Below are 27,712 nucleotides of genomic sequence, written 5' to 3'. Positions count from 1 at the left end.
TGAAGAATGCATCTTTGTTTTTAAGCCTCTTAGGGTTTGGGCCTACTTCCTCTTTTGCTGCAGCTCAGCAGAGCCTGCCCTGACCAACCTGTCTTGTGTGGTACTAGGTGTGCCTGGCCCACCTTGCCTGCCTCCATGCCCCACATACTGGGTACTGCAGAATCCCCTGGCAACCCAGAAATTCTTGTGGTTTAGTTCCTGGGATTTTCTTAAATTATTCCTTGTTTGTTTCCTCTCCTCCATTCTGTGTTTTCTCTTTCTGGAATATTATTACACTGATGGAGTATTGCCTGCTCTAGTCCTTTTATTTCCTTTATTATTTAAAAGGTCTGCTCTATTTTTTGGAAACTTACGCTTTGTATTTTAAGGCAAATTTAATTTTGCTATCATTTTCCATTTATAAGAGCTCTTTTCCCTCTGGATTAAAAAAAAAAAAAGAAACTAAAAAAATGTGTCTTCATTTCATGGTTGTATTCTCTTCTTGGAAGTTTTGTTTGTGCTTTGTCACACTGAAGAGTCTCTTCCCTCCGGGTCCCTTCCCATTTTTCTTGTTTGAGGATTTCCTTGGCTTTCTGGTGGCCCTAGGTTGTCTGCTCCTGTTTGGGAGGAATATGGTAGGTCTGTCCTCCGGGCTCTGAGCTCTGATGACAAGGCTCTGCCGGGCTTCTGCTGGATGGGGAGGCCCAGCTGCCTGCATCCTGGGGGCCAGGTGGGGACCGGGCTTCGGGTGTGAGCCGTACTTTGATCATTGTCCTAGGTGGACCTGGGGCTCCCCAGTTGGAGAACCCCTTCCCGGAGGTGGGGCTGCTCATCTGCCAGGGCAGGGAGTGGAGCTGCCCCTCGTCCTGTTGTTCAGGCAGATTTGAAATCAGACCTTCTGTCTCAGTGGCCTGTCACTCCACTTCCAGATGCACCAAGCATAAGCATTCCTGACCCCCCTGGGGTGTGGCCTGGCTTTTCCCGCTGACTGCCTCATCTTTCTTTCACCTTCTAGACTTGTTCTAATCCCCTTTACCTGTCCACCTAGGCTCAGACCTTTAGAAAGAATGGAAAAGAAGTCTACCTGCTGATGTAATGAGTTTAGGAGCCATTGTTTTCACCTTCAGCTATTGGAAACTAGAGTTGTGAAGTCCGGTAACATTCACTTAATTTTTGGTGTATAGTGGATCTTGTGGTTAGGACACTGCATTCCTGGCACCTTTCTATCCTGTTGCTCTTACTCCACTGCAGAGGAAAGCCACCAGATGAAACGCTGAAAACCATATAAAGGCATGGTATTTGCATTTATTGGAACAGACTTCCACCTTGTCCGAGTTGGGCTTCCCTTAGAATACTTTTGCCCTTAAGCTAATCAGCCCCACGTGGCTAAGGGACTGTTCTGGTGAATTCCCTCAGTAAAATATCCACTGGCCTGCTGCCAGGGAGACACAGGGAGCTGGCATTGTGATGCCAGTAGACTCTAGGGAGTAAAGGTAGGGGAGACACAAGCAAACAGTCCAGGAGCTGGTTCCAGACACACCCGAGCATGAAGATCAGCTTTTTCTTGTTAAATGCAGGTTCTCAGGATCCTCTGAGACCCACCAAGCAGGGGCCTGGGACTCTTCCTCCTGTCCCTCCTTGGAGGTTGGAGAGGGGCGCCTTGAAATTGCTTTGAGTCCTCAACATTTTATTTTAAAATTTCCACACATGTTCTATTCAGCAAACACCCAAGTACAACTCTGCCCAGATTTACCAGCTGTTCTTTTTGTTCCACATTTGTTCTTTCTGTTTTAATGTATACATTTTTTTGTTGTTGAAATAGTTGGAAGTTGCAGACATAATATTGCTTCATCTTCAAATACTTTAATGTAGATCTCCTAAGACTAAAAGCATCCCCTGTGTAATCTCATACCATAAAAATTAACATAAATAATATTGTCTAACATATAGTCCATGTTTGAATTTCCCCACCATCCACATCTGTTTCTTTTGTTTTGTTTTGTTTTGTTTTGTTTTTTTGTTTTTTAATTCTAGGATCAGTCAAGGTTTATGCTGCATTTGGCTGTTAGGTCTCTAACTTTCTTTTTTTTTCCATAACACTTACCTTTTTTTTTTTTTTTTAAGATTTTATTTATTTATTTGACAGACGGAGATCACAAGTAGGCAGAGAAGCAGGCAGAGGAGGAAGCAGCCTCCCTGCTGAGCAGAGAGCCGATGTGGGGCTCGATCCCAGGACCCTGGGATCATGACCTGAGCCGAAGGGAGAGGCTTTAACCCACTGAGCCACCCAGGCGCCCCTCATAACACTTACTTAAAAAAAAGCCCTGGCCAGTTGTCCTGTAAACCGTCTCGCATTCTGGATTTATCCGATTTTTCCTTACAGTTAAATTCAGCTGGAAATTTTTTATAATAGTGCTTGTTAATTTGCATTCCATCAGGCTCATAGCACCGTTGCTCATACATTGGACACCTGGAAGGGCTGGCCGTTACCACATTTCATTTTAAAGGTGCCTTTTCCCTGTGCACAGTCCTGGGGGTGATTCTTGGAGACTCTGAGTATCTTCTTGTCCAGCCACTGCATTCAGCGTCCGTTGGTGGTCCTCTCCTGGATCAGTTTTACACTGGGGAATCCCAAGTGGTGCTTTTTTGATTCTGTAAGCCCTTCTGTGTTTATAAACTTGTGTTCTTCTGGAAAGAACTTGCCTCCCTCGTTCATCTCTCACTTTCTGTGGTAGTTTCCTGTGCCTGCTGTAAAAAATCACCACAAACTAGGTGGCTTTCACACGGGAGAGGTTTATCATTTCACAGGAGGCCAGAAGTCTGAAATCAAGGTCCTTAAGGCTGCTCTCCTTCCGAAGGCTCCTTCAAGGCTGTAGATGCTTTGGGCTCTGGCTGCATCCTGCCATCTGCCTCCGTGGGTGGCTACATTGCCTCCTGTCTGTCACATCTCCTCTGTATCCCCTTTGAAGACACTTGGCACTGGATTTAGGGCCCAACTGGATAATCTAGAGTGATCTTTTGGTCTCAAGATCCTTAATGATACCTGCAAGGGCTCCCTTTTCCAAGTAAGATCACATTCGAGGTTCTGGGGATTAGGATGTGGACATATTTTGGGGGGAGGTCACCAATCAATTCACCCCTCCCCACCTTTTAAAAAACTCTGTGTGAACTTCTAGATTCTTTGAGTCTTGGAGCACTTCCTTGATCTCCAGATGTTTCAGGCTCATCTTGTTCTTTCCCTGCCCCAGTCCTGGAATTAGCTATTTCTTGAAGGAGTCCTGCTTCCTTTCATTGGGGAACATTCAGGATTCAGAGCTTGGACCCTAGTTGTATGCATTGTCATCAAGGTGACATTGCTCCCTTTTCTTTCAGGGGACAGAACCAGGAAACATACACACTTTTTCCAATCCTGAGTTTATGCCCATATGCCCAATTTAAATCTTACCAGGTTTCTTCCTTACGTTCCGCAATTCCATATTACAGTGTCCTTTTTTCCTCCACTGTGAAAATCTCATTTCTAACATCAATAAAAAGTTATTGCCCCTCTGCTATCATACAGACAGAATGGTTTCAGAATTACTACGTTGATATCGTACCAACAACAAACTTACTGTACCAACAACAAACTTAACCAAAAAGCAGGATTTCTGTGAAGTTCTTTTGGTCCTCACAATGTGTCCCACTGAGGATGTGCAGTTAGAGTATTGTGTTCCAAAGCTACTTGCGATAAATTTTTTGATACCTGATGCAAATCAGTTTCATTTCTTGGTTTGTGTTCAGTTTTCTTCTTTCTGATAAAGTATTCATGTATATGGTCCAGAAGTCAAAGTGACTAAAAAATTGGCTGCCTCTTGGGGAAATCGCAAACCTTCAGCACCGTCTCTCTTTTAATCCATCTTACGGCACATGTCGGCATGAGTCTGTGTGGATGCGTGCCCCTGCTCTGGGCGTCTACCCAGCAGGTAGCATTCTGTGCAGACTCTCTGCCTCCCTTTCCTGGAGAGCGAGCGCTCCATGTAGATGCCTGTGGTTTGCCTCCACCCCCCACCCCGTACTGTTCTACAGCTGTGTAATACTCTGGCATGCGTGTGCACCTGTCCCCTGTGGAAGGCATTTCAGTGATGTCAGATGCGTTGGTGTCAAAGACTGCTGCCGCAAAGGAACCTGCGCACACGCTCCCACCAAGGCTGCCAGCAGCTGCTTCTCTCAGCCTCCCCAGCAGAGGCTGTCAGCAGATGTTTGCATTTTCACTGGTCTGAAAAATGGTATTTCGTTTTAATTTGCTTTTCTCTTATTGTGAGTGTCATGAAGCATCTCTTTGGAGATGTTTAAGGGCTATTAATATATCTGCCTCTGAGAACTTGTTTTTGGGTTTGCTCATTTCTCTGTTGAGATGTTGGTTCTTTTTTCCACTCATTTCTTTTTTAAGGAGGCTCCACACCCAACTTGGGGCTTGAACTCACAACCCCGAGATCAAGAGTCACATCTTCCTCCCACTGAGCCAGCTAGGTGCCCCTCTTTTCCACTGACTTTTAAGGATTCTTTATATATGTGTTAACTGTTGTCTTTGAAGTGGATGGCGATTATTTTCTCATGCCTGGTGTGGTGTGGAGAAAAATATATTTGGTCTTTGTGCCCTGTTGGCATAAAGGTCCTAACTGAGTGATAGGAGTGTCTTTTGTTGCTTATGAGAACCCCGCCCTCTCCCCCCCCCTTTTTTTTTCTTGCTTTATGTTCAGGAATGTTTGGATCTTAGGGGCTCCTGCAGGATACATGTGGGAGGAATGATTCCGGGTTGACCCTTTTTGGAGAAGGGCAGTTTCAGTTGCCCCCGTTCAGCTCCTTCTGTGGCTTAGGGGCAGTCATCTAACTGTGCTGTTTCATTTTGATGCATTTACAACATGGAGGTACTGTGTTCTCTTGTACCTTGCAGGTAATAGTACTTTTTAGAAAACACCATGAGGAATTGACAGAATTTCTTTACAGAGATGACAGCTTCGCCTGATGAGCCACTTGGGAGAAAAGAGGTTTCCAGGTGCAGGTGTGAGAAAATTGCACGTGGGGAGGGCCTGTCCTCATGTAGGTAGGGCAGTAACAGTGGGCAAGTAGGTGCTCCCCAAAGGGTGGGCCAAGGTGGTCTTCCTCTCCCTTTTATTCAGAAGGGCAGGAAGTGAAATTCAAGTTAATCCATGAGCTTCTTTGAGTTTTTGGTTAAACTTTCCGTTTTTCTAACCAAAATAACTAAGTGCCATAAAGCAGCAGCAACAAACACTTGAATTCCCCTTCTTGTTGTCTTTTTCAGAAAGAGTCTGAACATCTTGGAAAATGAAAACAATTTTTTTAGGGAGGTGAGACCTTGGAATTTTATTCTTAGTATCTTTGAACATTTTTATCCTCTTTCTGAAAACAAGCTGTTTCTAAGTTAGAATTCAGTTGACATATGTAATGCAAGTAATCTGAGTTTAGTTTATTTATCTATTTTTAAAGAGTTTATTTATTTCGCTTAGAGGGGGAGTGACTGCCCCACAGAGGGGCAGAGGGAGAGGGGGAGAGAGAGAATCCTGAGTAGACTCCCCACTGAGTGGGGAGCCTGACATGGGTCTAAGATCATGACCTGAGGCAAAACCAAGAGTCAGATGCTTAACCAGCTGAGCCACCCAGGCACTGCTATTTATTTATTTATTTTTAAAGGTGTGAGCAGACAGCTGTGTTATACCAGCAACAGAAGACTGAAGGGTTAGGATGGCTGTGTTGGAATCAAGGGAAAGAATCACATTAATCTGACGCTTTCAGTGGCTAATGACAGTCCTTGTGGAAATCCGTCACTAGTGAATGGTAAGGGGCCATAAATGGTGGTTCTCCTTGAAACTTGCATATAGCCAAATCAGAATCTTAGTTCTGTTCTTTCTTTTAGTTGTTTTTTTCTTTTATTTTTACAGAATTTCATTCTGATTCATTGCTCTCCTTATTCCCAATGCATCTTATTTAAAAGACAAAATTTCTATCTTTGGCTCTCAAAGCAATGAAGGCTCCCCCAACCTCCGGCTTCTGCCACTGATGCAGGTGTGGAACTCTAGCATGAGGAGTGACTTACTTTGATAATGCTACTATCTTGAGGCATGGGGGAGGATAATCTCCCCTATTTTATAGATGGGGAAACTGAGGCAGAGGGCAGTTACATGACCTGCTCCAGCTTTTAGTCTGGTACTCCATGCTAATGTGGAGGGACCTGGAGGAACTCCAAGGCTGCACCTACCCCATTTCTTAGCTTCAGTGTAGATTCTAGTGACACTTCTCCTGAAAGAATGTTTCACTTTGAAGCAGCCTTGTTGGGGTGCCTACAAGGTGGAGGGGGCAGGAGGCATTTTAGAGGATCCCTGAGCATTACCTTTGTCTTGTTGGTAGGTGGTCAGCTGGCTTCTGGTTCTCTTGTTTGGCCCTGCCATAGGAGTCCCCCTCTTCTTTCTGACTCTGGCTGATGAGCGTGCTTGGCCCAGGTGGCTGCTGGGTAGCTTGTCTCCAGTGAAGCACCTACAGCCCCCATGCCCCAGCTTGGGTGACTGGACAGCCTGTCCCTCTGTTCCAACAGCAGTGTCCTGTCTAGGCTGGGGTGCTGAGTTTGCAAGGCCCGAAGCCCTGCTGAGCCAGAGGAGCCAGCCTTGTACTTGCATCAGTGTGGCTCACCCACCTGGTCCCCCACCACTGAGCACCTGGGACCTTCCAGAGGTCTCCAAGGCACCTGCCACCCACTCTTACCCTTCCTCCTTCCACATTCCAAGCTCCACCTTCTCATACACCCACCTCACCTAGTCCCTGGTACTCCCCCAACTGTCCGCTCACTTCCCCCTTCCTCTCTCCCTCTCCCCCTCAATCTCACCCTTTCCTCTAAGGAACACCTTACTCCCTACCTGTCCCCTTATCCTGCTGTCCTCCCCACACCGTCACTGAGTCTATACTTGCATCCCTTTCCCTCCCTCCCTACTCCCTGCTCTCACCGCACCCCCCAGCCACCAAACTCGCCTCCTCATCTGGCTTCTCCCATATGCTGCTTTCCTCATATTCTGATGAACCGTGCCATCCCTGACAGGGGCTATAGGCAGAAGGCTGGCATTTTCCAGATCTTTCAGGAGGACCTACAGACCCAGCCATTCCATGTAATTCTGACGCTGTGGATGGCCATGCCCCTAGTGGGAAATCAACGCACTGGTCCCAAAGGCACACTGGTCCCAGAGGCGTGGTGTCTTTGGACTCGGTCTAGGTGACACCAGTGCGTATCGTGGTTTGGGATGTCCCTCCTCAGTCCCTCCCGCACCTTTGTTCCCTCTCCACCTTCAAATACAAAATGAAAAGGCTGACTTAAAAGCCTTATCAAGATTTTTTAAGTTCCCATTTAAAAGTAAATAATTTGTCAACAGAAAATAGTGTACTCTATGTAGAAAAACTAGAGAATGAAGTACAAAGATAAAATCTCAATCCTCACAATTTTAGCATATTAAAATGTCTTTCCATACAGATATAGTGATGTCTCTTTGCTTTTAATGAAGTCTTTCTTTTTGACCCTCAGTAAAGTTCTATAATTTTTCATGTAGATTTTATACATTTTTCTGTGGAGTTTATCAAGTTTCTCTTTAGCGTTCTCAGTAAAGATCCAATAACAAATATGTTATTAATACAAAGCAACTTTTAACATCAGACTGCAAAATTACCCCCCCAGTTGTATTCGATTTTTAAAATATTTCTCTTTTGTGCTTTGTACTAATCCTCATATACACATACTCTCTTTGTTTCTTGTTCTTAATCATAGTGTTGTTCTTTCTAAAAAAGGTCACTGCTCGTAGACATGTTACATCATACCTTCACATTCTGGGTTTGGTCACATGATGGCTCCTTTCACTGTTTAGAAATTGAGGTGGAGGTGTAAATGTTCCTTTTCTTCTTACCTACTGTAAAAAAATTTTTTTTTCTGATGTTCTTTGCCTTCAGTATTCTAAAAATAGATTCATCAGGATTTACGATCAGACTTATTCTGTGGTGTTCATTAGAGGCTAGTTGAAAAGGAAGTGTTTGTGCGGAGAGCTCTAGCTTCGTCACTCTTCAGCAGATTCACCATCCACTTGGCAGCAAATGTTGATTGAGTGGCGGGCTCTCTGCTGGGATCTGGAAGTGCATGCCTTCTCTTGACTTCTGTTTCCACCAGGAAGTGGGAAGTGATTGGTCCGGAGGGAAGAGCACTGGGTCAGTTTCAGAGTGAATCCTTGGGAAGGGAGGTCTGTGATTGTGACTTAAGCTTTATGGGCTGTACCAGGGATGGTAGGGGCCATGCCTTCATCTCTCCCGTTTGCAGCCCCAAGGCTGGGCTGGGGAGGATTCGCCCTTTGTTGCTCTCCTTTTATTTCAGTGAATCTGCTTCTTTTTGTCAGAGAACGAATGGGATGCCTTTATTTGCTAGCCTCAGGGGACGTCTATTTCGTTTTCTGTTGTTGAAGAGAAGGTATTGCCACACTTCCTTAGGCTAAGCCTACCATCTGTTTAAGTGGAATAAAGCAAAAGAAATGATGTGGCAAGTTTGTATCATGAGATCTGTTGGTATCTGTGAAGCTATAGGAGAGAAGGGAGAGTCCACTTCTTGTTATTTTATATCTGTCCCCTTGATTTGAAGAATCAAAGTGCTTGTTTGCTTTCTGAGGTGGTCTGGCATTTTTCTATCTTTTTTGTGCCCGTTTCTCTAAACTTGATATTACTGTCTGCTAGTTTAGATTAAACATTCAAGCAGCTTTTGAATGTTTAATTAAATAGTACTCTGGGGGCACCTGGGTAACTCAGGCAGTTAACCTTCTGTCTTTGGTTCAAGTCATGATTCCAGGGTCCTGGGATCAAGCCCCATGCCAGGCTCTCTGCTCAGTGGAGAGGCTGCTTCTGTCTCTTCCTCTGTAGCTCCCCCTTCTTGTGTGCGCGCGCTCTCTCTCTCAAATAAATAAAATCTTAAAAGAAATAGTAGCACTGTGTAGAACCTTGAGAATACGAGTGGAATGTGTTTACAAATTTATTAGTGTCCTGTTGTGAAGAGGTAGAAGTGATCTTCTCAGGTGAAGATTTGGGGACAGAATGCATCTTAATTCCAGCTGCAAGAAATAGACACATAGTTGTGATAACATAGGGTAAACATGGTAGCTTTCTGATGATAGACTGTTGCCTAAATAATGACTTGAAGAACCTGGAAGAAACCAAGATATTTTATGGTGCTTAAGAGTAAGTTACAGTTTGGATAGTAAGGTGCAAAGGGCATTGGTATCATATATGTCTTTGGGGCTCAGTTTTAATTCACAGTTTTAACATTCTAACAATGTGGAAACATTTGGAAGATCCCCTTCCCTCTTCTTCCCCCTTCCAGCTAACTCTGTCAACCTTCCTGTCAGTTCCTGGGTGACATTTAGTATGTATGTATGAATCATCTAGATAGTTTCCTCTGCATTATGTGTTCCTAAAATATATTTAGGTACTTTAAAAAAGTGAATGGTTTTATACCATGGATTTTTCTGTGATTTGCTTTTGTACTTAACATATGGAGAAAATCTTTTGATGCAGAGATCTCATTTGCTAAATGGTTGCTTGTGCTTTGTAAACCATGATGCTGCCCTGCTTGGAGTGGACAGAAGCAACATAGTGTCTTCTCTAGACGTAAAAAATGTATTTCACACTTTATTCCTGCAAGCTGTAGAAATTAAAACAATACAGAAGTATATAAAAAGGTCTTACCCCATGTCTCTCAGACTTCTATGAAGACACCTGAATGTAGTTTTAAACATCACTTAATATTGATCTTTTTACATGTAATAAAGACTTTTAAGAGGACCATATGCCCTTTGCAAAGCCTATGGTTTCTTGCCTTTTTAACCATTTTGGGGGGGGGGAGGAACATCTTGGGGCAAAATGCTTTCCCATGGGAATGTCTGTACAATTTTATTAGATAAGCCTATGAGACTGTATGAGTCACTTAAAATGTTTTATAGTCTAAGGTCAGGACCTGCCAGTTGGGACTTAAGGGATCGCCATTCAGGGAGTGCAGGGCAGGGCCTAAGAAGGTGCTGCTGTTCTGTCTGCTTCTAGCACTTGCCTACTCCTGCAGCCTGGGCCCAGCAGGGGAAGCCTGAGGGAGGCCCCAGGGCGGGGTTGGTGTCACAGGGAGGACACAGAAGCAAGTGCCTTCCCTGAGACTTATGAAGCTCACCAGTTACTGGAGGCCGCTCAGCTACCCCAAGTGGCCTTTTTCTTTGGGATAGTTTTCCTCCTGTCTTAACTGCTCAGGACAGTCAGAGGCCTTGCTGATTGCGCGGGGTTCTGGGTTTGGGGCTTGGCTCCCTCAGGGTAGGCAGGAGGTAAAGATCGCCATTCAGTGACTGCCACTTTTTGAGGTATGATGCTGCCTGACCCTGAACCTCTAATTCTGTTAGTGGGAACTAAAGATAGTGAATTTCCCCCCTTCTGCACAACTGACTCATGGTTTCGGCTCAGGTTGTGATCTTGGTGGTTAAGGGATCGAGCCCCGCATTAGTCTTGGGATTCTCTCTCCCTCTCCTTCTGCCTCTCCTGCTCCTACTCTTGTGTTCTGTCTCTCTCAAATAAATAAATAAGTCTTAAAGAAAAAAAAAGTAGGGGCGCCTGGGTGGCTCAGTCAGTTGAGCGTCTGCCTTCAGCCCAGGTTATGATCTCAGAGTCCTGGGGTTGAGCTCTGCATTGGGCTCTCTGCTCAGCGGCGAGCCTGCTTCCCCCTCTCTCTCTGCCTGCCTCTCTGCCTACTTGTGATCTCTCTTTCTCTCTGTCAAATTAAAAAAAAAAAAAGTAATGTATATTCTTACCTTCTTTGAAAAACATTTCAATTGTGCTCCTTCAGCATTTACCTGAGGGGAGTCCAATATTTGTTGTGTTCTGGTAGGAGAATTGTTGAGGTTCATCAGTGGTGGACAAGGGCGCAGCTTTCCTTGGCCTGTGCTGGTTCTGTTCAGGTGGAGGCAGGCAGCCTGGGTGGCTGGGGAGGGAGGGTTTCCCCAGGACGGCAGCAGCAACCCATGCTTTTTTACCTAGGCGATGAGTTTGTGCCAAGCTATGCTTGGGCATGGGGAAGGGTGCACATGCGCTTGGTAGGGAATGCATCAGGTGGGAAGGAATTAAGCCTCGTATCCCTGGTTGACTTCAGGGCCACCTCATCGCTAGATTAAAGGACTGTTTTGATTCTGCTTATGTTTTTGCTGTTTTTCCAACTACTTCAAAACTTAGGGGTGTAAAATAGCAACCATTTTATCAGGTCAGGAATTTGAAATGGGGATGACTCTTCTGTGTCATGATGTCGTGGACTTGAGTTGGGATGGCTCAAGACAGCAGGGGCTGGAGAACGTACTTCCTGGGGGCTTCTTCGCAGGCACGTCTGGCCTCTGAGGACAGGATCAGTGAGGACTGGCTTTTGGCACCTGCACTGCACCTGGCTGTGACCCGGCTAGCCGAGGAGTGGTCAGACCTTGTCCACAGTGGCCTAGGGACCCCAGAGACAGTGTGCCAGCCGACTCAAGGGACGAGCATTCAGTTTATGACCAGCTCCCAAAGCTGCAAAGTGTCACTTCTGGCCATTTCTCCCCTATAGGGGGAAATGGTCCCAAGTCCACCAGATTCAAGGGGTGGATACACCTACCCCACCTCCTGCAGGGAGGCTGTCAGAGATTTTTGGACCGGTTTATAGTGCCACCTGGAAGGCCCTGTGTGTAAAACACAATGACACCACACAGCTCGGCAGTGAGCGCTTGGCACAAAGTGAGTCATAGCTGAGACGAGGCGTTCTGTTGTAGTTAACACACTCGGAAAACCTGGAGAGGAACAGTAAACAGAGTCACAGCAGAACGCGTGCGGCCGGGTGCATGTGTTTGAGCAATGCTGCAACTTCCTCCGCCAGTAATACTCATTTCAGATGAGCTCAGGGTTCCCAGTGTTTGTACGGGGTTGCTGATTTGCATGCTTCTCCAAATTAAAGTGTTTTTGACCTGAGCAAACGGATCTGAATTGCTGTTTGCTCTCTCGAGATACGGGCCTGGTCAGCATGCACAAAGGCTTTGCAGTCCCTGGAAGCATTTCATGACCTCAGGGTTTCTCAGTTTTAGCTGGAGCACCTGCCGCTGGCTCGCTGGCTCGCAGGGCTCAGAGGGGAGGGGATTAGCTCCGAGGGCAAGTTTAGAAAAAAACAAACTCAAGATGACTTATCACTGGAGATGGTGACTCTGGGGCCTTGAATGAGGCCTCCTACTTGAAAGTGCTGGCAGAGTGTGAGTGGCGACCAGCCGTGTGACCTTGAATAAGTCGCACAAGGCTCCTCTTGGTTCTGGTCTGTGGCTGTGAAGTGGAGGTGACAATATGACCTCGTGACTAGAAACAGGGAGTGGGAAAGGCCAGTGTGGGGTAACTGGCAGCAGTGACATTGGCCTCATTGTGCTTGCTGTTCTCCTGCTTTGGCCTTGACGTGAGACTCCCCAGGGCTGTGGTCATCGCCTGGCTGGATGCACACTCAGGGCCACGTTCTGTTGAGCCTTTGACACGTTGTCCTCAAGCAGGTGCCTTACCTGTACCTCTAGTGGGTGCTGGCCTTCCTGGCTCCGGGCCTCTGTGTCTCCTTGCCTGGTAGACATCTTTAGCCTGGATCTACAGGATGCTTCCAGCAGGAGCGCATGCTAATCCCAGGCTGGTATCCTCTCCCCCAGCCTCCTTCCTCCACCATTGTTGTTCCTGCCTCCTGATTACAGCCATTCACCGCCCTCTTCTGTCCTTGGCATTCTCTACCCATCTGTCTCTCACACCCCTGCTTCCTGTTTGGTCAGAGCATGGCCGCACACTGTGAGTGATTGCTGGTCGCCCTCTCACCAGAGGCCTGCTGTCTTGGAATGCTGGGAAGGGGGTCCAGAGGTGTGCATATTTGTTTCATCAACAGAAGGCCCATGGGGGGTTGGCCCATCTGAGTCTTCACCTTCATCTTTCCCTCCCAGGGTACTTCTGCTAGCACTGCCCTCCCCACCCTTCACCCCCGAGGCCATCGTCTTCACAGGGCAGTAGACGTCCCCACCGTGTGCTGCCTGTACCCCCATCTCCACAGGTCAGTGACCTGTTGCTTCCTTTCTGCTCCCCAGGAGTGGGCCAGTGGCAGCCTGGACTTCCCTGATGTGGTCCCGTAGAGGTGTTCTCCCTGTAAGGAGAAGACCTCCTGCACTGGGGAAGTACTAGTCATTCTGGGATCCCTTAGAGTGGGGTTTGGTGAGCAGCTATGGCCCATGAGCCACAACCAGCCCACTACTGAGCTACGAAGGTCTTAGCAGTTTTTTCCTGGTTGAAACAAAGTAAAAAAAGGAGTGCTAATTCATAACACATGAAATACAGATTTCTGTGTCCTTGAATAAAGTTGTGCAGGAGCAAGATCATGCTTTTATGAATTGTCTTGGACTTTGTCACACTTCAATGGTGATGTTGAGTTGTGACCTCAGAGATCATAGAGCCCACAGAGCTTAAAATATTTACTCTCTGCCCCTTTACAGAAAAAGTTTTCTGACTCCTGCCTTAGAGCAGTGATTCCCAGTCCTTTGGGAGAGCTTTTCACTCATGCATTCATTCTTTCAGCAAATACTGAGTGAGCACTGAATGTTACATGGAATTATCTCGGTGTCATAGGGAACAACAGTGAATGAAAGAGTCTTGGCGGTCTTGAGGCTTCCATTTTCTTGGCTGGAAACATACAAACACAGAACTTTATAGATAGGTACATGGGTATATTACCTGGTAGTAAGTACTGTGAAGAAAAAGGAAGTGTGGGTAGGGAGGTGGAGTGTGGGTAGGGAGGATGTGAAGAAGGGGTGTGGGGGTGTGAGCTGATACCTAGATGAACAGAGGGAGGCAGATAAAGAGGCATTTGCAAGAAGAGTTAGCACAAAGACTCTGAGGCAAGTTGGAGAACTTATCAGGGTCCAGAGTGGCTTGAGCCTGAACTGTCTGAGCAGATAGGTGGGCAACAGGTGAGGTGTGGCTGTGGCAGGCCACCAGATCCCTTAGCGTGCAGGCTTTCCACCTCCTATCTCCACTGCCTCTCTCTCTAGGTGACTCTGCCCACCTGGGGCATTTGAAAAAAATGCAACTCCCAGGCTCCTCTGCAGAGATCCTGATTCAGGAGGTCTGAAGTGTAGATCGTGTAGGGCTCCCAGGCTCTGGGAAGCCCAATGTTTATCTCTTGAGGCTGGAGAAGGTAGATCCTCACTCCACTCTCCCCCTGCCCCCTGCCAGTTCCTAGTCATTGTGAGGTTCTGGAGAAACTTTTTTCAGTCTGAAGGACACCATGGGTTAGGAGCTTTTTGCTGCAAGACCTCATGAAGTGCTTGGCTCCTAGCAGGGGCTCAATATCTAAAAGTTTGAGCTTTTAAAAAGAGGCTTACATTCATGTTGGTGACAGTCCTCTCCCACTACCCTGTCTTTGAAGGACTGTTTATGAGCTGGGTCAGTTCCCCATTGTCTTATGGGTGGGTGGCGCGCCCCACCTTTTCCTGCATGAGCAGGATCAAGCTGTTTCCCCTACCATGTCTTGTCAGCTGATCCTCATCTCCTCCCCTGGCGCACCTTGCTTGGGGTCCTCCCTGACCATCATGTGTATGTCGCCCACCATACAGTTGAAGTCATGCTCAGGGTCTTCGCTCTCTCCTCATCCTCAGGCCCCAGTTTTGTTGGACGGCTGGCTGGTGGCTGAGCGAAAAAAGGATTTTTTGTGAATACTGAAGACAAAGCAAATCCTGCATGGTTCTCCAAACGTGGTCACACTGTCTAATGTCACCAAGCTGAATCGGTGAGCCCCGGTGTGCTGGTTTCTAAGATGTCTGGTTGTCTGGGCTTGCCTGAGGCATGCTGGGCATATAATGTCTACTAGAGGTGTGTGCCCGTTAGCTGGGCTGGCGAGTCATTTCCCTAACTCACACTCCTTCCTCTGACTTAGGATAAAAGTCCATGTACTTTTCTAGGTGAGAATGGTCATCAGAATGCCCAACAAAAACACGCTAAAGCATATGGCAGCCACTTAAAAGGTACAGGTGTGAAGTGGAAATGGTTCTGTTTGATCCAGTGTTGTGACAGTACTTAAAATAGGGTCACAGATTCCTGGTGAAGAACCCTCGCCTTCTGTGCGGCCTGACATTCAAGGACTCAGAATCTGTCCCCATTCGAAAGCATTCTAAAACCAATGTGCCTTTAAAATTTCAAGCTTTTGTGGGGGATTTTTGAGAGCTCTGTATGCGTGGTTTTGCCTGGACTTCCAAGGATTTTCCACCTGGGCTTCCTGAAATTCATTCAGGAATGTGGTGGAGACCATAGGTTTCAGATTGAGAATGTTCTAAAAGGATTTGTCTTGAGTGCTATCTGGTTAATATTTAAGAAACCATGTTAGGCAAATAGGGACTATGAAAGCATTGAATGAGCATTTTAATTTTTTCTTTGTTGGAAAAGGATACTCCCTTTTTTTTTTTTTTTTTTTTTTTGGCCCTAAATGAAAATTTCTATGTGAAGGGTTTTCGTGAACTGGGTTTCCCTGCATAGCATGAAGTCTGGATGCAGACAGAGATTTGGGAAACCAGTGTGCCTCAGATTGCGGGCAAAGTATATTTTTAAAATAAAAATCAGAATAAATTAAAATAGCTTGAAAGCTGTGTAAGGTAATTTGGTTTTAAGCCCTTTGTCGATGATGGTGAATGACTATCTTTTTTCAAATACTTTTCTTAGTCCTTGTATGTTATGTAATTGACTTAAGTTAGTTTCATTTAGTACAGGTATCTTTAGGGTATAGCTCTTAGTAATTCCCAGCGATCCCTTTGCGACACTGTAAGGGGTCAGATTCACTTAAGCAGATTGCATAATTCTAAAAGCAGCATTAATTTTTAATACTGTGTATCTTTTAAACTCCGTGCCCTGCAAGATTCCAGGCCAGTCTCTGCAGAACACAGGGAGCAAGGCTCGGTAATTGTTGGGAATTGCTTGTGTTTTCCTCCTTGGAATGAGTCTGCGGCAATTTGGCCACTTGGCCGTTGGGAACTTTTCCTGCCTGCTGTTTGTCTTTGGTCTGTTCTGGGTGCTGAGTTCTTTTTGTTCTCTAAAACAAAGCAGGCAGAGCTTTTGAGAGTTTAGAAGGAGGCCAGCAACACTTGCCATAAAAACATCATAAAGATTAATTGTTAATAACAGTTCCAAAGAGAAAAAGTACTAAGCAGGGGATTAATGTAATAAAGTGAAGACATTTTTTCACCTCCTCCTTTCAACTAATTTTGGTGGTTGGCCTGCTTGTGTTTGCTCTTGCAAATGTGAATCAGAAACCCCTCAACTTACAGGGACAACCATCTGTAAACTGCCAGTTAAGAAGTGTGTTGTGGGTGCTGTGATACCTTAGAGGGCTCCTGATGTCCCCTGGAGCAGGCAGGGAGGTTGGGGAGGTTTTCCCAAGAACATCACGCTCAGGTGAGGTGTGTGCACTTCTGGCCAAGGAGAGCCCTGAAGATGAAGCTGCTTTAGGGAGGGTGGAGGCTACGAGTGGACAGGGGTCCTGGGGGAGAAGCCTTACATGGAGGTCTGATTAGTGAGGAGGGGAGAATGAGGTTCATGAAGCTCTTGGTGGCAGGGGGAGGTGAACTGGAAAGAACAGGGTGAGTTTCTGAGTGCAGGGAGCCAATCCAAAAAGTCTGAGCAACATGAATAGGGTTGGTCGTTAGCCACGTATGGCCATTATTACCTCTTTCATAAAGGGCAGCAAAGATGTGGCCATGAGCAGCGCTCCCTGGGGTGTATCCCAAGGCTCTTACCTGCTTCCCAGGGGAGGGATGCTTGCGCAAAACCAGGAAGAAAGGGAAGAGCGCTCAGAGCTCTGGGGTCTCTACGTCAAGGAGGGAGAAGACCGGAAGAAGGACAGCCTTACTTGGTCTTAGGTGCTGTAAGGGATGACAGAAGGATCGAGAAACATCTTTGAGATAGCCCTTTTAAACTGACTCACGAAAAGGCTAAAAAGAAAATGAGAAACTAGTAACCATGGAATGATTGGAAAAGGTTGTCAGAAGGCATAATCCACTGTAAGGCATCTTGAGGAGTGGTTAATTCCCCTCCTGAGGGTCCACAGACCGAGAGGGATCGCTTCCTGGTGTATTTTGACAAGCGACAGAATCCTAAAGCTAAAATGTGGCGATGTTTGTTTGAGGAACACAGTGAAGATCAGGGCCCGTGAGGTTGGGCAGCTGTGGGTTTGTCCACAACAGCAGCTGTCTGAGCTGACTGCTGACCTGCGGGTTCCCAGGTCTTCTGTGGGGAGGGGCATGGCACTCACAAGGGTTTGGAAATCTTTTCCCTCCTTTTTAAAAGGCAAGATAAGACACGTATAGGTACAAGGAAAGATAAACAATTACATCACCATTTAAACGGTATTTTGGCATCTTCAGACTATCTTATTCTAGGTGATTTTTAATAATGGAAATCATACTGCATATATATTTTCTCATCTGGAAAATATAACTATATTACCATTTACAGTGTATTTTCATAGCCATATTTTTTTAACCAAGATATAATTGACATGGAACATTTATATAGTATTATGTTAGTAACATATGTAATATTATATATTAGTTTATGTTATATAATAGTTATTATCTACTTATATTTTATTATATCTACTTATACATTATTATACATATTCATATACACAGTGTATATTATGTAAGTAGTTACCATCATCACCACACATAGTTACACGTGTGTGTGTGTGTGTGTGTGTGTGATGAGACCTTTTAAGATTTACTCTTAGCAACTTTCCAGTAAGCAATACAATATTAATAACTAGTCACTGTGCTGTACATTACATCCCAGGACTTAACTTCTTTTGACCACTTTCACCTGTTTCACCTACACACCCCCTGCTCACTTCTGGCAATCACTAATCTGTTCTCTGTATCTATGAACTTGGGTTATTGTTTCTTTCTGTTTTTGACATTCCACATTTAAGTGAAATCATATAGTATTTGTCTTTTCTCTGTCTGGCTTATCTCATGTAGTATAATGCCCTTGAGGTCCATCTATGTTACCTCAAGTGGCAGGATTTCCTTCTTTTTACGGCTGAATAATCCATTCATCCATGGATGGAAACTTGGGTTGTTTCTGTGTCTTGGCTGTTGTCAATAAGGCTGCAGTGAACATGGGGGTGCAGATATCTTTTCAAGTTAGTGTTTTTATTTCCTTCAGGTAAATACTCAGAAATGGAACTGCTGGATCATATGGTGTTTCTATTTTTAATTTTTGAGTAGCTTTCTACTGTTTTACATAGCGGCTGCCCCAGTGTACATTTCTGCCAGTGGTGCATGACTTTTTTCTCTTCTCTGCATCCTTGCCAATGCTTGTTATTTCTTGCCTGTTTGATAATAGTCATAGTGGTATTTAATGGCTTTCCAATTTCATTGAATGGTAGTATCATAATTTATATAGCAGTTCCCCAGTTGTAGGATTTTAGGTTTATTCCCTCCTTCTTTTTTTTTTTTAATTTTTTATTTTTTATAAACATATATTTTTAACCCCAGGGGTACAGGTCTGTGAATCACCAGGTTTACACACTTCACAGCACTCACCAAAGCACATACCCGCCCCAATGTCCATAATCACACCCCCTTCTCCCAACCCCCCTCCCCCCAGCAACCCTCAGTTTGTTTTGTGAGATTAAGAGTCACTTATGGTTTGTCTCCCTCCCAATTCCATCTTGTTTCATTGATTCTTCTTCTACCCACTTAAGCCCCCATGTTGCATCACCACTTCCTCATATGAGGGAGATCATATGATAGTTGTCTTTCTCTGCTTGACTTATTTCGCTAAGCATGATACGCTCTAGTTCCATCCATGTTGTCGCAAATGGCAAGATTTCATTTCTTTTGATGCTGCATAGTATTCCATTGTGTATATATACCACATCTTCTTGATCCATTCATCTGGTGATGGACATCTAGGTTCTTTCCATAGTTTGGCTATTGTGGACATTGCTGCTATAAACATTCGGGTGCACGTGCCCCTTTGGATCACTACGTTTGTATCTTTAGAGTAAATACCCAATAGTGCAATTGCTGGGTCATAGGGAAGTTCTGTTTTCAACATTTTGAGGAACCTCCATACTGTTTTCCAGAGTGGCTGCACCAGCTTGCATTCCCACCAACAGTGTAGGAGGGTTCCCCTTTCTCCGCATCCTTGCCAGCATCTGTCATTTCCTGACTTGTTGATTTTAGCCATTCTGGCTGGTGTGAGGTGATATCTCATTGTGGTTTTGATTTGTATTTCTCTGATGCCGAGTGATACGGAGCACTTTTTCATGTGTCTGTTGGCCATCTGAATGTCTTCTTTGCAGAAATGTCTGTTCATGTCCTCTGCCCATTTCTTGATTGGATTGTTTGTTCTTTGGGTGTTGAGTTTGCTAAGTTCTTTATAGATTTTGGACGCTAGTTCTTTTTTTTTTTTAAAGGTAAGTAAATCCATGATTTGTGAAAGTGACTTTCCTGTGTATATGTATATCCTGAGGTTAATACTCAAAAGTAAGCTCACATGGTCCAAAGGTATAAACATTATTTTTTTAATGAATAAGGAATATGGTATGGGTTTATTTTAATTTTCCCATTTCTTGCTTATTTGCCACTTTTATTTAGTTATTTATTGCTCTCTTTTGTATCTGTTCCTTACTACTCTGTTTGGAGAGGAATGTGATTGTATAGAATCAGCAACATGTGATTTTGGAAACTGAATCCTAGTTGGTAAACATTTATTAAACCCCTACTGTATACCAAGCAATGACAATAAGAGGATGGCTGGGAATAGATCCGAACCTGAAGGCATTCCTGAGCTCACAGAATCACTGTCTTCAAGGGCTGGGGGGGGGGGGGGGATGTTTGCGTTTGATCACTGTCTTTCTCTAATACCTAAGAGCATCTTGCCTTTAAGAGTTATTCAGTATTTGGGAATGACTACAGGGGGGCTAAAGAGGAATGAGTACAAATATTAGAGACATTCGTGGGAAAGGTTTCTTTATTAAATAATTCTCTGTTCAGTAATTTCACGTGGTGGCTCATAGTCTATGTTTTTAAAGTCATCCATGGCAAAACTTCACTGGGGCAGCTGGGCTGGTTTATTTACATTTATTGAGCACCAGCTGTGTACACATGAAACCCACCCTCCAGGTATCTGTAATCAAGGAAGCAGGCCAGCAGATGAGAAACTAGACTCCAAGAGAGATGTAGGAAGTGTGAGAGAAAGGATGGGCTTCCAGGTGACATTAAGCCACAGAGTCAGGCCAGGCGATTATCTAACCTGTCTTGGTTTTGGTTTCATGGACATTTAAAGGAAAAGGCTAGACTGAGCGCTAGGATCTTGTTTTCAGGCATGCAGTTCTTTGATGCTTGTGACTGGCTCTTCCTCAGACAAAGGTTGGGGGCATACTGTTTATCAAAACACAAATATCGTTGAACTTCAGACCCCAAAAGAGATATTCCAAAATTAAAGAGATGTATTAGGTCCTTTTTTCACTTATTTAGTAGGACTTAATACTTCAAAAGTGTTCATTTTGTTGTCTTCCTGAGCTATAATTTAGATTCCTTAGTGTATTTGAAAATATTGGTTAAACATTAAAATTGTTCTAGTTGGAATCCTTGAATATCACGAAGTTAAATATTGACCTATTTTATTCTTCTTTCCCTTCCAGCTGTGTGGGGCAACTTCGTTAATATGAGGTAACTTTTTAAAATAATTTGGATGTTGTGGTTTGGGTTTATAGACACATTTCAGTTATTACAGATAGACTGTAGGTGGCATGGGCTAATTGAAGAGTTTAAAAATGAAACTTCTTTTTTGCTATTCACACCTGAGCTTTGTCTTTTTTTCTTATGGATATTCTCCAGGAATACATCGGATTTTACTATTTACTCAGGGAAAGCCCGCCCCTTTTTACTGGCTGGCTCCTCTGCATTGCCCACCTCAGGGTCCCTTCCCTCCTTTTATACACCAGAAAGGGTTGACCCTAGCTTCTGCCCTGCTAAAATGTGATTGTGTTCCTGGGTGGCTTGAACAAAGCATATGGTGGGGGTGTGCCTTTTCAAAGCCTTTTGAGGAGGGGGCATCTTTAGGAAACCACGGGCTCTGGAAGCAGACCAGTGGATTCTGAGGCCACCTGTTTATCTCAGGACTCAGCCCTAAGGAGCCTTCCGGCCCCAGGGCGAGCTATTTGTGCTTTGTGATAAACAAAGGAGGGATACTTGGAAGAGTAAAATCCTGTGTTGAGATTCTTAAAAAAAAAAAAAAATTAATAAGTACTCATTGTAAAAGCAAGTCTGCTGCTGTTAGTACAGATTTACATTTAAAGAAAAATTTGTTCCACTTTGTATTCCTTGGTAGTAAAAATAAAAGAGCAGCGATCACAATTGCTGCGGTGCTGGCGGTGGGCTTGGCAGTCAGATGCCCCTGCACTGGGCTACTAAGGTAAAGCGTAGCTGTGCCCCCACCAGGCCTTTTGTATTGAGTAGATTTTGCAAAGGTCAGTGAGGTGGTGTGGATCTGATTCCTACCACCCGGGCATGAGTATCCCCTGACAAAGACTTTCTGTGTGCGGCTAGGAGGGGTGCTTAGATCTCATTTAAAGGAACTCTTGTTTTTTGACTTGGCAAAGCTCCATTTTGCCTCAAATCCCCAGAAAAGCCCAGCAGAGACTTGGACTCCTATAGACACACTTCCTGCCTCCAGTTTAAAAATCCCGTGTTGAGCATAACATGAAAGTGAGATGATGTTAGTGGATTAGAAATAACCCTTACAAGGTAGAAGTGAGCGGGTGAGATGTATTTGAGATTTCCTCTCCTCCATTGTCTTCCATTCCTCGGGTGCACCCCCTTCTGGAAGGAATCTGGAACCGGAGACTGATGTTTTTGGGAAGGGGAGTGGCAAGATGGTCTGCAGCCTTTGGTTTGTGTTGTCATTTGTTCAGAATTAAGTGTTGAGGTCATCAAGCCGCTCAGTGGATCTCAGTTTCGCAGCTTTCTACTCAACAGGTCTATCCAGGAAAATGGCGAACTCAAAATCGAGAGCAAGATCGAAGAGGTTGGTTCCCTTTCCTGTATTTTGCTCCTGTTTTTTTGTTATGTTTGTCAATTTCAGTTCCTTCTCTTGTCCTTGTACCTTTCTTGGGGAAGCCTGATGCTAACCTGTGATTTTGAAAACATCTCCTCAAGAATTACTCCCTTATTTAGAGGAACCTTTCCTCTGGGTCAGCATTTGTCCATTTGATCAAGGCGTGACATACTGTAAATTCTACCTCAGAGGCAAAATGGATTTACGAGTTTGTCTGACTTTTCAAGTGACCTTCCCAGAATTTCTTAGAGAAAGAGAAGTGAGTACCTTCACCAGGAATGGAGGCCAGTGCCAGCATCCACTCACCCCAGCAGGTCCTGTAAGGAGAACCGGCCCAACTCAGATGCTGGGACTCGGGGAGCATAGGGAGTCTCCATGTACACAGATGGGGAAGCCCACACCTGCTCACGGAAAGCTAGCTCCTCTGGTTGATTTTCTACCTTCTACTTAAAAATAATTGCTTGTGTTTTTAGTCAGTTAATTGTAGACATAGGTATGCAGCTGTAACGTGGGCTGCAGGAGGAGAAGGGGAGTCTGTCATTTTGATCTGAAGCCAAATGTCACAGTGGCGGGGACGCTCTTGGATTGCTCTTGTCCTTCTGCCCCAGCTCGCAGTGCTAACACACAGGGATGTGGGTCTGCTCACAGCCTGCCCTCCAGGCGCGTGCTGAGCAGATGACGGGGAGATAATGTACAGATACAAGAGATTAAGCTTTGAGGGCAGCATTGAGGGGATTCTTTCTCCTGAAAAGAAGAGGGCGGTGTTGAACTGCCTGAGGTGAGCCTCAACCACCTTCCTTTTTGTAAGGAGATTGAAAAGTTTATTTTCCCAGAGACTTACCTGTCGGTAGAGTAAGAGTACCAGCGTAGAGTAAGAGTACCAGCGTGCAGTGTATCACCTTGCTTCTTGACTTGTGATTCAAGTGATATAACGTCATTTCAAAGTGGAAGTGGATAGAAGAGGAAGTTAAAATCTGTTTTGCCTGATGTCGTGCCCATGTGGAACATCAGAGATGGGGGAAGTGGTGGAGAACTGTCTTTGCTTCAAAACTGATCTTGGTTATTTTTGTTTTAGATCGTTGAACCACTGAGAGAGAAAATCAGAGATTTGGAAAAAAGGTATGTGCACTTTTGGAGGTTTTTTGGAAAATATTTTTTTCTTAGTGACTTTAAGTCAGTATCTGATACAAATTCATCTCAATTGTATAATTCTTTTTTTTAATCTGTGTTATTCCATAATATGAAAGATACCAAGCACTTTCAACACAAGAACTTTTCTGTGAGAAGGTAGATGTTTATTGTAAAATTTGGATGCAATGTTTTTAAATCTATTTTTTCTTTTTTTTTTTGCTTTTGTCATTATGAACTATTTCTTATGAAAGCTGTGGAAGCTTTTTTGTCTCTAGAAAAAATTATTTATTTTAATAAAGTTATTTTTTCAGGAGTCTTCCTGAAGCCCAGCTACACAGATCCTGCATTAAAAGTCCTTCCTCTGTTACCCTCTGTCAGTTTGATTTCTACAAACTACGATGATGTTAAACTAAAGGCCACAAAAAAAATTTTTTTTTTTTTTAATTTATTTGACAGACAGGGATTACAAGTAGGCAGAGGGGCAGGCAGAGAGAGAAGGAGAAGCAGGCACCCCGCTGAGCAGAGAGCCTGATGCAGGGCTTGATCCCAGGACCCTGAGACTATGACCTGAGCTGAAGGCAGGCGCTTAACCCTCTGAGCCACCAGTTGCCCCTTGTTGGGTTTTTTAACCCTGATTTGAATGATACTCAGATAGTCCAAACATTAGAAGAAGAGAGGCTCTAAGGTGTTGTAATCTTCCTTTTCCAAATTCAGTGACTTTGTCAGTTCCTGTAAATTCTTGGCATACAAGTTGAAGCTAAGCCTTACCTTCTTTTAAGTTACACCGGACATTCGTGTGGTTTCTCTCATATATTGATTAATTTGGGAGAATTCCAGAATAAGAAAATAAAGCTGGAGAACCTAAAACCTAGTACTGGGTGTAAGTAAGTACTATAAGAAATTAGGGTCAGTTATTTGCTTGTCACCATATATTAGGAAGGTTCCAGAACTGAGTCCAGATAAAGTGGATGGAAGGGAGGAATCATATAATACAGTGGGAATATATTTGAATCAGATGCTAGAGGAAGTTATGCCTCCCTTTTTGTTGTGGTCTTCCACACCCCCCAACTCCCAACCCTCTGCCTGCCATGTGTGTCTCTGCTGCACCCACATTCTGTCTCTAAAACAATTGAGCTCCAGGTGCTAGAACTTTTTCCCTTGAGTTTATTGGGGAAACTGTGTGTCCAGAGTTGGTCTAAAAAAGAAAAGTAAAAACACTCACCCAGCATTTATGTAATGTTTTGTTTCTTTTCTTCGGATGAGTTGGGATGATCTGCATTGTAGGAACCTTTTGTCAAGGCCAGATTAAAAAGGAGGAAATGGAAAGCTAGTTTTTCTTTGGGTTCAGTATTTTCAATAAATCATCAAAGAGAACTAAGGATGGAGAAGAGTCATCAAACAAAATGTGTTCATTTGTTTTCTTCTTGTCTTCAACTGGTAGTTTATATGTGGTCAGGAAACTTAATTTCAGCTCTTAGAGGACAAAAAGTTATAACAGATCATATTAAGTAATACAAATTTGTTATTTGTCCTTTAAATTTTCTTGCCATTATTTGGGCTGAAATTAAAATGTTTTATAACATTGCATTGGGTGGGAGCCAGAAATCCTGCCTTCAGTAAGACTGGAATAATTTGAGAGATTTTAATTAGGAACTAAAAATTGTGTATGGTAAGAATAACCCACTAGGTTTTATGTTGCCCCCCCCAAAAAATCGCTCACTACTGATATCTTTTTTAGAGAGTAATATTTGTGAAAAGTGAATTAATTGGATAACTTCCCTAGGGCAATGGTTTACACACATGATCTTTTGAGAATTTTATGATTCCTTTTGATACTTACGTGATGTTCTTTGCTTTTGTCGAATTCGGGGAAGTAAAGCACAAGTATAAATACAATCTTGAAGAATATACCAGTAACTCATTCTTATCAAACTGAGAGTTACCTTTAAGATAGGTACAGAGGTTAAGTGTTTTCTACTTATTTCTGCTTTACTAGTTACTCATCCTAAAATGGTTCTGGTCTCTGGGTTGGTGAGCAAGTCAGGTGTTAGCTAGAAAGTCAAGTCATGGACATGCCTTTATGGTAGAAATCAATGGAGCTCTGTCTGGTTTTATTTTTCCTGGGTGATTTGTATGATAAGAATGATCAAACACCCACCTTGACACGAGCAAGATAAGAATGTAACTGGACTATGTTGTCTTGATGTGCTTATCATTTGGGGGCAAAGTGACCCCCAGGAAATAAGAATATTTTTGAAAGGTAGGGATTATATGTATGCAGGAAGAGAAATGGGAACAATGCCATTCTAGAAGTCTGAATAAGTGGGTTATGTGAGTTTTTTCTCTTCTGTACTCTATCCCCCATTTCTTAACAGTTTGATTGCCTGCCATTTAATTTCATCTCAATATCTTTAAGTGTTCTGTGAATTAATAGCAAGTAATGATGAGAAGTTACTTCTAAGTAAAAATGCTTCTTGTTGGCTACCTTCATAAACAGGAAGGTTAGAGTCTGGAATGGCATTAAATAATTGCTAAAAGATTAATATCGGGTGGAAAGAAGAGATCCATTATTCAATTCCTGCTTCATTTACCTCCCTTGCTTATCTCTCTCACACTCAGAAATGCAGAATGCAGGCTTCACGTGGGCAGGGCCTTGCCTCTCTGTGTTGTTTGCTTCTGTGTCCTCAGTGTATGGCACAGAATAGGAGCCTGTAAAGAAAATTCTTGAATAAATGAATGGATGGATGAGCCAGTACACCACTGCATAGGGTTTTAACCTACTTCAAGTCTTTAAAGAAGCATGTGCCTTTCCCTTGGCCATTTTGCCCAGTGCTGGTAAGTGCAGGAGGGGAAGTCTCAGTGGCGTGCTAAAGGTGTGGCCCAGCTAGCACCACAGCAGAGTCACCTCATACAGTCCCCTCACGCAGTCTCCTCAGGGTCACCTCATACAGTCCCCTCATGCTGTCACCTCAGAGTTACCTCATGCAGTCACCTCACACAGTCCCTTCACACAATCACCTCAGAGTTATCATACAGTCCCCTCACACATTCCCCCCATGCAGTCCCCTCATATAGTCACTTCACACAGTCCCCTTACCCAGTCCCCACATGCAGTCACCTGAGAGTCACTTCACACAGTCCCCTCGAGTCACCTCACTCAGTCCCCTCACGTGAGAGTCACCTCTCACAGTCCCTTCACGCAGTCCCCTTAGGCTGTCCCCTCAGAGTCACCTCACACAGCCCCCTTACAGAGTCACCTCAGAGTCACCTCACACAGTCCCCTCACACACTCTCCCAGCTCTGTCATCCGTGACTGCAGAAAGGCAAACAGTATAAGTGCAGACTGAGGAGGACCCTGGTGGAGCTTACCCCTGCTTTTATTTCTGGCTTTGTGTGCCTGACTTCTCTAAGACAGAAATGACGGTTGTAAGAGAGTTCTTCCAACAGTTTAATAACTTGATCATACGTATGAAATCTGAAACTTGGTTGCTACATGTTGAAGAAGAACAAAGCAAGGAGCCCAGCCAGTGTTTTTGTTTATTTTAAAGGTTTTTAGCACACAGTGTTTGAAGTAGGTTTATCAGTCTGTACTCCACATGTCACTGTGTGTCAGGCACTTACATATTTCCTTCAGTTTTGCTGAGCTGCATTTCCTATAAGAAAACTGTTGGCTATTTTCTCTCCGGAATAAATGGGCGACAGTGTGCAGGTGGGGAGAGGGTCGGCCTGGAAGGAGAGAGACACCGTAGGTGCACCACATGGCTGGCTGTGGAATTTGGGATTGAGGCCGGATGGTGGATGTGAAGCGCTCAGAGAAGAGAATGGATGTCGGGGCCATGTGATGGGGGCACACAGCCAGTGCTGTGGTTTTCTTGGCCACCCTCCAGCTGACTGATGGAGAAAGTATTTGGAGTGACAAGGAGTGTCACCTCACAAACAAGGCATCTGTCAGGCTCCCAGAAGGCTTCCACTGTTCGAGCAAGAAGAATGTGCCCTGCCCCACAGCCGCTGTGAGAACATTCACTTGGCCATTACCCTGCTGCCTGTGGTGAGGACAGCTCCTGCAGGGCAGCCCTCTGGGGAAGGTGCTGTGATTACCCCTTGACAGCAGGAAGCCCTGAGGTGCACAGAGTTCTTGGGGGTCTGGGTCACAGAACTAGTAAGGGGGGTGGCCAAGGTTCTCACTCACTCCTTCAGATTCGCCCACCTGCCTGCCTGGCTTTGTCGTCTGCAAGGGGAACTTGACCTTTGGAGAATCTGGAAGCTCTTAATAAGGGAATTCATCTGCATCGTAAAAGAAAGCCCTCCTGCCCCAAGCTCCAATTTAACCATGTTTCCACTCGTCCAAGAGATGAGAAACACTTGCTTCAAGGTCTTCTGTCTAATGACCTGTCATAGTCTGTTCACTTCAGCGACCATT

General features: G+C 44.5%; 1 protein-coding gene across 2 annotated transcripts in view; it reads left to right on the top strand.

The window, feature by feature from the left end:
• UXS1 (UDP-glucuronate decarboxylase 1) overlaps window positions 1-27,712 on the top strand; it is an 84,390-nt gene that overhangs the window by 4,775 nt on the left and 51,903 nt on the right. The window contains exons 2-4 of one of the 2 annotated variants that reach the window (XM_082743805.1): window positions 20,747-20,774; window positions 22,068-22,131; window positions 23,237-23,280. In XM_082743805.1, coding sequence (XP_082599931.1) covers window positions 20,747-20,774; window positions 22,068-22,131; window positions 23,237-23,280 — 136 coding nt within the window. The remainder of the gene's footprint in view (window positions 1-20,746; window positions 20,775-22,067; window positions 22,132-23,236; window positions 23,281-27,712) is intronic. The other variant, XM_082743806.1, reaches the window with a different exon arrangement.

This window comes from Mustela nivalis (genome assembly GCF_964662115.1).
Source record: "Mustela nivalis genome assembly, chromosome: 8".
Taxonomy (NCBI): Eukaryota; Metazoa; Chordata; class Mammalia; order Carnivora; family Mustelidae; genus Mustela; species Mustela nivalis.
The sequence above is the reverse complement of the archived record's forward strand: the minus strand, read 5'-3'. Positions and strand labels throughout refer to the sequence as shown.